The following is an 8,867-nucleotide window of genomic DNA, read 5'->3' as shown; positions in this document are numbered from 1 at the left end:
TAAGTCTAAATTAAATCTATCTAGATATAAAACAAATCTATGTGTAACAAACTGTTTTCACACTTCTAAACAAAATCAAATCTTTTCGACACAAGGAATTATAATTTAACAAATTTGACCCTCGTAAAGAATAAATAATAAGTATAAATATAATAACAATAAATATATAATACATATAATAATAAATAATTTATTATTTAATAATTGACACAATATTAATAATTAAAAAATAACGTTTATTGACACTACCTTATAAATAAATAATATTATAATAATAGTAAATACAGTAATTATAATTAAAATAATATAATAAAGTATTTAGCAACCACTACTAATAATAACAATAATGAAATATAATTCTTTTTAAATATTTTGTCTTAATAGTTTTGTATAATATAATCTAGATAAATATTTAATAACGTTTATTCAATCAATGATACATATATTATATAAATTACTTAAATAATATATTCTATAGAAATTATTATGTGATTAAATTAATAAATATATTTTTTATTGATAATAATGAATAAATAGTGATGCCCAAAATTAATTAATAAGTTGAAACCAATAGAAAGTATAGATAATGAACAGTAAAGATAGTGAAAACTAAAATACTCAAGTAGATAAAATATTATAAAATATTAATTTAAAAATTCTATTGATTGAATAAATACAGAAATATATCACATAAATATTTGATTGTTTTTTATTTCAATTCTATTACTACTATTGTTTAATTACCATTCATTCAATTATTTTATTTAAATAAATATTTATTAATAAGATATAATATAAAATGATGAATAGTAAGGATAGTGAAAACTAAAAGACTCAAGTAGATAAAATATTATAAAATAGTAATTTAAAAATTCTATTAATTGAATAAATATATAACTATATCATATAAATATTTGATTTTTTTTTCAATTCTGTAATTGCTATTGTTTAATTACCATTCATTGCATTATTGTATTTAAATAAAAATTTATTAATAAGTTATAATATGAAATGATTTTAATTCACTTATTTATTTTTTTGTAGTCACTTTAATTAATCAAAACTAAATATTCGACTATATCATTTTAATTAGAAAGTAAATTATAAATTAAGATGAATATTTTCTCATTTAGTTTTTCATATAAATTTGGCATTTTTATGAATATAATAAAATAGTTACATGTTTCTATTCAAGTAATATATTTATTTTACTCAAATTTATCATATCATATATTAAGACATTAGTTTGCAATATATTTTAATATAAAAAAAAATATTCATTTTTATAAATATTTCATAACTAATTAAATGTTTTTTTCAATTACGTAACTGCTATGGTTTAATTAGGATTATCCACTCATTTATTATATTATATAAAATTTAATTAATACATTATTATTTTTATTATTTATTATTGTTCTATCCAAATATAAAATTATCGTGTATATAAATACGTGATAATGGTTTATCATCATTTTCTACAAAATTTGATGGTGATCTTCTATTTTTATAATAGTTTTTGTTTCTCTTTACATATATGTCTTGCCTTTGGTTTGTGTGGCATAATAGAGACTGAGTTATTCTATTACAAGTATTTAAACTCTCATTTTTATAGATATTATATTTTCTATTTGAATCAGGAGAAGATAATAAATTTGTGTTTGATCATTGCTACTTGGAAAGTCTGCGAAATGATTGCTTATACATGTTTTTATTGATGTACTTATTGTTATTTTAGTTGTAATTTTTAAATAATTATTCAAATAAATAGATATATCTTTATACTTAATATCTTTATTCCCCATATTATTATTGTTACTATTGTTTCATTTGTCACTATTGATATGTATATTCTTTCATTTACCTTTAACGTATAAATTATTAAATTAATAGTTATATATTCAATCTAAGAGTTGAGCATGCATATGTTCCTTAATGTAATATTGAGAAACTCTACATGCTAAAAATATGTTTGAAGAATTAGTATTTACTAGGGGTTAAACACATAACATTCTAAAAGTAATAAGCCTTTCGAGTATTCTGATTTAAAATTTAGAGCAGAATATATATGTTATTAGAAGATCTATTATTGTTTTATGTTAATGTTACAAAAAATATATTTTTTGTAGGTTATTGTATTTGGTTCCAATTTCATATATGACTTATTAACTAATAATTATTTGGTGGCTTTGGCTAATATGCATAACGATTTTCCTTATGCACCATGCATAAGCCTACATAAGCCATTGGATCATGTTTTTTTAATCCAGTATTGAGTATTGAGTATTGAGTGGTGAGTATTGAGTATTGAGTAACACTACTAAAAAGAAGAGATTTGGTTTCAAGATTTTACATCAGGTATCAAGATAACTGATGTGTAAAATATTTCTTAAAGGATTTTACATCAGGTTTTATAATAAATTGATGTGAAAAAATATGATTTAATGATTTTACATCAGACATTTAACTCCAATGATGGAAAAAATAATATGGTGGCAAACTTGTAATTAAAATGAAAATAGTTTATAAAGCCTTTTACATCGGTGCTAATAATAACCCGGTGGGAAAAGTTTACTAATTGGGCTTTTACATCAGCCTATATTTCCACCGATGGGAAAACATAATGCGGTGGCAAAGTTGTAATTAAAACGAAAATAATTTATAAAGCCTGTTACATCAGCCCATATTTCCACCGATGGGAAAAGTGCCCATTTCCACTAAAACCCTAACTATACTCAAACATTTCATTTTCTTCTTTCTGCGTTATTTCTCAGCCGTCCCTTCTACTATTTTCTTCTTTCTGCGTTATTTCTCACCCTTCCTCCGCGACGTCCGCCTCAGCCGTGACATCCCTTCCTACGCGACGACCGCCTCACCCTTCCTCGGTCGTAACCACCATCGACTACTGTTTCTTCCGCCGTCACCCAGTTTCGTCCGTCACTCCAACCAGGTTCTTCCGCCGCCACCCTTCCTCCGCCGTCACCACCACCACTTGCCTCCTCTTTCTAAGGTAACCTACTACATTATCTTGCTATCATTTTACTGTTACTAAAATGATTCTCAAAAAATGTATAATATTTTTACTTGTAATACAAAAAATTGAGCCTTATAGTTAAAAACAGTACAAAATAATTGAGCTTTTGTGTTTCATCCTTTGGGGAACTTATGAAAGATCAGTGGGGTATGTATACAATTCAAGCAAAACATGTTAGCTAGCTAGGACATTTTATGAGGATCAGACGAGTACTCATTATGCATTAGAAATGCTTACAAAAAAGATAGGTGCATTACATATCATACAACACAGCTATCATGTAATATAACAATATCTTACCACCATATTCCCTTTTCATTATTTTGTTTACTAAGCTATATTATCATGTCCCCTTCATAATTCTTGGTTATCATCATTGAATAAAATAAGGAAAAGTATTAAACAACGGCTCTATATTATAATTCACTGCCTTTGAAAATTGATAAAATAATTCAGTGCTTCCTTAGGAAAAGTGATTAAAGGTTACAAATTAAAATTAGTGAGCCTAAAGTGATGGAATTTCTACAGTTTGCTGAAAGTATTAATTTAAAGAATACTTTAGTGAGCCTAAAGTGTTGTCCCTCATAACATATGCTATAACAATTATTTGATATTATATAAAAACTATACTTAGAATTGATTCTAAGTATTAATTAAAAGAATACTTTAGTGAGCCTAAAGTGTTGTCCCTCATAACATATGATTTAACAATTATATATATATATATATATATATATATATATATATATATATATATATATATATATATATTACAAAATGAGTATATACTTAGAATTGATTCTAAGTATTAATTAAAAGAATACTTTAGTGAGCCTAAAGTGTTGTCCCTCATAACATATGCTATAACAATTATTTGATATTATATAAATACTATACTTAGAATTTATTCTAAGTATTAATTAAGTTTACGTTGTAGGTATGGATCGTAGTTGGATGAGAGTTAATCGATTAAGTGATGAGTACGAACATGGGGTGATGGAATTTCTAGAGTTTGCTGAAAGTAATGCTAAAAAAGATCTTCCTCCTCCTAAAAGTAATGCTGAAGATAGTCACCCTACGCTTTTTTTCTGTCCATGTGTTCGTTGTGCAAATAAAGAACCAAAGCTTAGTAAGAAAAAAATCATTGATCATCTAATTTGTGAAGGGATTTGTCAAAACTATACACAATGGATATGGCACAGTGAAGTGGTAGAAAATTCAAATGTGTCCCAAAGAGATAATGTTAGTGTAGAAATGGATGATCGTCTAGAAGACATGATGTGTGATATTTGACAAGATTCGTTTAAGAGGGAACATGCGTATGATAGTTTATGCAATGACAAGGATACACCTTTGTACCCGGGATGCACAAATTTTACACGTTTGTCAGCCGTGTTAAAATTGTTTAATCTGAAGGCAATTAACGGGTGGACTGACAAAAGTTTTACCAAATTGCTTGAATTATTGACACAAATGCTTCCAAAAGGTAACGTACTGCCAAGTCGTTATTACGAGGCGAAGAAAATACTGTGTCCGATGGGTTTGGAGTATGAAAAGATACATGTATGTCCTAATGATTGCATATTATACAGAAAAGAGTATGTAAACTATAACCATTGTCCGAAGTGCAAGGCGTCACGCTACAAAAAGAGACATGGTGAATCTAGTGACGATGATGAGGTGAAAAAGGGTCCTCCCGCGAAAGTGGTATGATACCTACCAATAATTTTCAGGTTCAAGAGATTATTCGCTAATGCAAACGATGCAAAGAATCTTAGATGGCATGCAGAAGAAAGAAAATGTGATGGACAAATCCGCCATGTAGTTGATTCTTTGCAATGGAAGAAAATAGATTCTTTGTTTCTTGGCAAAGAGTCCAGAAACCTTAGACTTGGACTTTCTACTGATGGAATGAATCCATTTGGTACTCTAAATACTAACCATACTTCTTGGCCTGTTCTTCTGATGATTTACAACTTATCTCCTAGGTTGTGCATGAAGCGTAAATATGTGATGTTATCCATGATGATTTCGGGCCCAAAACAACCAGGAAGTGACATAGATGTTTATCTAAGTCCACTGATCGATGATTTAAAAGTGTTGTGGGAGGAAGGGGTGGATGTTTTCGATGCGCATTCTGGTGAACAGTTCAATATGCGTGCCATGTTGTTTTGCACCATCAATGATTTTCCGGCATATGGCAATTTGTCTGGGTATAAAGTTAAAGGGCATAAAGCGTGTCCTATATGTGAAAAAGACACATGTTACCATCAGCTTGAAAAAGGAAAGAAGACTGTTTATCTCGGGCATCGAAAATTTCTAAATCGTTATCATCCATATCGTAGATTGCGGAAAGCTTTCAATGGGGAACAAGAGTATGGTGTTGCTCCAAAGCCCTTAACTGAAGAGGAAGTTTATCAACGACAACAAGGCATTACTGTTGTTTTTGGAAAGTACCAAAAGCGGCCTATTGTGAAAAATATATGGAAAAAGAGGTCTGTTTTCTTCGATCTTCCATATTGGTCTAGTCTTGAGGTAAGACATTGTATTGATGTGATGCACGTGGAGAAAAATGTATGTGATAGTGTAATCGGGACACTTCTCAACATTCAAGGCAAGACAAAGGATGGTATTAATGCTCGTCTAGATTTGGGCTTGATGGGTATACGAGAAGAGCTAACTCCACAATATATAGGTACCAACTATTTGTTCAAATTAAGCTATTGTTACCTTTTGATGTTAAAATAACATGTCCATAACTTTAATTGTTGAAATTATTGATGATAACATTATGTAGGTAACAAGAGGTATTTTCCTCCTGCCTGCTACACTTTGTCAAAAAAAGAGAAATTAAGTTTTTGTGAGTGTTTAGAAAATATCAAAGTGCCGCATGGTTACTCATCAAATGTCAAGAGGCTTGTATCGGTTAAAGATCTCAAATTAGTTGGCTTAAAATCTCATGATTGTCATGTCTTAATGCAACAACTACTACCAGTGGCTATTCGTGGGATATTACCTAACAATGTTAGGAAGACTATAACTAGGTTGCGCCTGTTTTTCAATGCAATTTGTTGCAAAGCCATTGATCCATTAAAGTTAGAAGATTTGGAAAATGAGGCTGCAGTTATCTTGTGCCAATTAGAGATGTTTTTTCCTCCTTCATTTTTTGACATTATGGTTCACTTGATTGTTCATTTAGTAAGGGAGATTAGATTATATGGTCCAATATTTTTACGGTGGATGTATCCAATAGAGCAATACATGAAGATCCGAAAAGGGTATACCAAGAACCCACACCGTCCGGAAGCATCGATTATTGAGAGGTACATTACAGAAGAAGAAATTGAGTTTTGTTCTAACTATTTGTCGGAAGTGAATGCTGTAGGGGTTCCCAAGTCTCCTCATGATGGAAGATGTGAGGGTGTGGGTACACAAGGTTTAAAGATCAAGAGCTTAAGTATTGATGTGGTTGTTTAAGCGCATTTGTATATATTGAATAATACAGATGAAGTTCAACCTTACTTATCTGTTCACAAAAGCATCATAAAGAAAAAGTACCCCAAGATGAGTGAAAGAGGGTTGTTAAAAGAGCATAATAAGAGTTTCTCTGAGTGGTTTAAAGAAAAAATTGCTGGTGATGATAGTGCTTCAAAAACAATTAAGTGGTTGTCCTATGAGCCTAAATGCAACATAATAACTTGGAGTGGATATGATATTAATAAAACTTCCTTTTATACAAAGGAAAAGGATGACCGTAATACCACGCAAAATAGCGGGGTTATGATTGTGGCCGAGTCCATGCACTTCTCTAGTGCTAAAGATAAAAACTCGGTTATGGCATCTACACCCTACTTTAGGGTGATTGAAGAGATTTGGGAAGATGATTATGTTGGGTTTAAAGTTCCTGTATTTAAATGCAAATGGGTTGATATCAATAGTGGTGTAAGAATCGAAGAATTTGGAGTTACATTGGTTGATCTTAGCAAGTTAGCTTATACGGACGAACCTTTCATCATGGCATCTCAAGCAAAACAAGTTTTTTATGTCACAGATCCTTGTAATAAAAGGTGGTCAGTTGTTCTACAAGGAAAGGTGCATGGTAGTGATGAAAATCAAGATGCGAATCTTGATATTTCCGAAACTCCTCCTTTCTCAACAAATGTGCCTACCTTCATTGAAGAAGATGTAGAGGATGATGTGCATGTTATTCACATAGATCATGAAGAAGGGATATGGGAGAACTAGTAATGTGTTTTTTATAAGTTAATTCGACATTTCTTTGATTTCTATTTGTTTTTATTTTGTGCCTAATTTTATGTCTATTTGTTTTTATCTTGTGTTTAATTTGATTTCTAATTATTTTATTTTTGTTCAAACAGATACATGGCTGATTCAACCGAGAAGTCCTCTTCATCTGGTAATCCTAATAAAAAAAGAGTTAGAGGTCCAACTTTGATGACACAAATTGACAAAGTTCATCAAACGGGTGAAAAGTTAAAGGTCGAGTTTGATCAAAGAACTTATGAATGTACTGGTGTTGGTAAAAATGCTGCAAATTTTAAGAGTTACATAACATCTCTTGCTCGACAGAGATGTAGTATTTTGAAAGATGAGTGGAAAGACATAGATAAAGGAATAAAAGACGCTATATGGAATGATGTTCAGGTATTTTAAATTCAACACTTTATTATATTTTATAATCACATATATGCTAACATATGCCATATATTGTATGTGTAGATTCATTTCATTATTTCAGATTGGTGTGTTAAAGACACGGATGGTAAAATCAAGGATACGTTGAAGAAGGAATGGATTAAATATGATGGAAAGAGATGGAGAGGTTTTAAGATACAACTCACAGACGAGTATGTTAATAATCCCAAAAAAGATCTCGCTCCTGCATATGTCAGATATAATTTTATTAAAAAAGAAGTATGAGAAGAGTTTCTAAAGTCTCGAGATACCCAAGAATTTAAGGTTAGTAGGAGTTATATTTGGGTTTTTTTTAATAACATTTTTATTATGTTTAGTGGTAACTGTTTGATTTTATAATTAATAGGAAAAAAGTCGAAAGGGTAGAGAGAATGTGGCTAAGAATGTATACCCACATGTATTATCTCGTGGAGGGTATCGCACGCTCAAGGAGACAATTAAAAATGAAAGGATATCATCAAGAGATGATTCTACATTAGATGATAATGGTAGTCCATCTCCACCGTCACGCCATGAGTCATGGAAGAGAGCACGACAAAAGAAAGGAGGAGAATACACATCAAAGTCTACACAAGCTGTTGCGGAGAAATCTGTCAGTAAAACTTGGAAATTGCTTCACGTATCATTATATTTGTGATTATTTAAAAACTATTGAATTTAGTTGTGGTTTTTGCATTTTGTAGGATTCTCTAGTTGAAGAAGTTGGAAAAGGTGTCTTTGTTCCACATGGACGTAACGATATCTTAACAGCAGCCCTTGGAACATCTGAGCATGGCGGTCGTGTTCGTGGTGTTGGAAAACACCATAAACAAAGCACTTACTTTGGAAGGTCTTCTTCACGTCAAGGACAACACATAGATGTAAATGAACAACTTGAAAAACTTTCATCAAAATTTGAAGCAAAACTTAGAACTGATTTTAATCAAAAGTTGGTTGAAGAGCGTAAGGCAATGCAACAATCTTTTATGGAGACACTTAAGTCTATGGGTTTGTCGCAAAGCACAGATGATAATAAATGCATTGAAAAAATGGAAGTTGTCGAAGGAAGCGGAAAAGGAAGTTGTTCAGCTGCAAAAGGAAGCACAAAAGGTGTGGAAGTTGACGATGTTCAGAGATT

At 30.7% G+C, this 8,867-nt stretch overlaps 1 protein-coding gene across 1 annotated transcript; it reads left to right on the top strand.

The window, feature by feature from the left end:
• The first annotated feature begins 3,973 nt into the window (after nucleotides 1–3,973).
• Nucleotides 3,974–7,279, top strand: LOC131619068 (uncharacterized). Its single transcript, XM_058890209.1, has 6 exons — nucleotides 3,974–4,276; nucleotides 4,451–4,632; nucleotides 4,768–5,729; nucleotides 5,832–5,927; nucleotides 6,030–6,461; nucleotides 6,540–7,279. The coding sequence occupies exons 1-6, from the start codon at nucleotides 3,974–3,976 to the stop codon at nucleotides 7,277–7,279; spliced, it is 2,715 nt and encodes a 904-aa protein (XP_058746192.1).
• The last annotated feature ends 1,588 nt before the right edge of the window (nucleotides 7,280–8,867 follow it).

The sequence above is a fragment of the Vicia villosa genome, linkage group LG7, assembly GCF_029867415.1.
Source record: "Vicia villosa cultivar HV-30 ecotype Madison, WI linkage group LG7, Vvil1.0, whole genome shotgun sequence".
Taxonomy (NCBI): Eukaryota; Viridiplantae; Streptophyta; class Magnoliopsida; order Fabales; family Fabaceae; genus Vicia; species Vicia villosa.
Note: the sequence above shows the minus strand (reverse complement) of the source record. Positions and strands in the feature narration are given on the sequence as shown.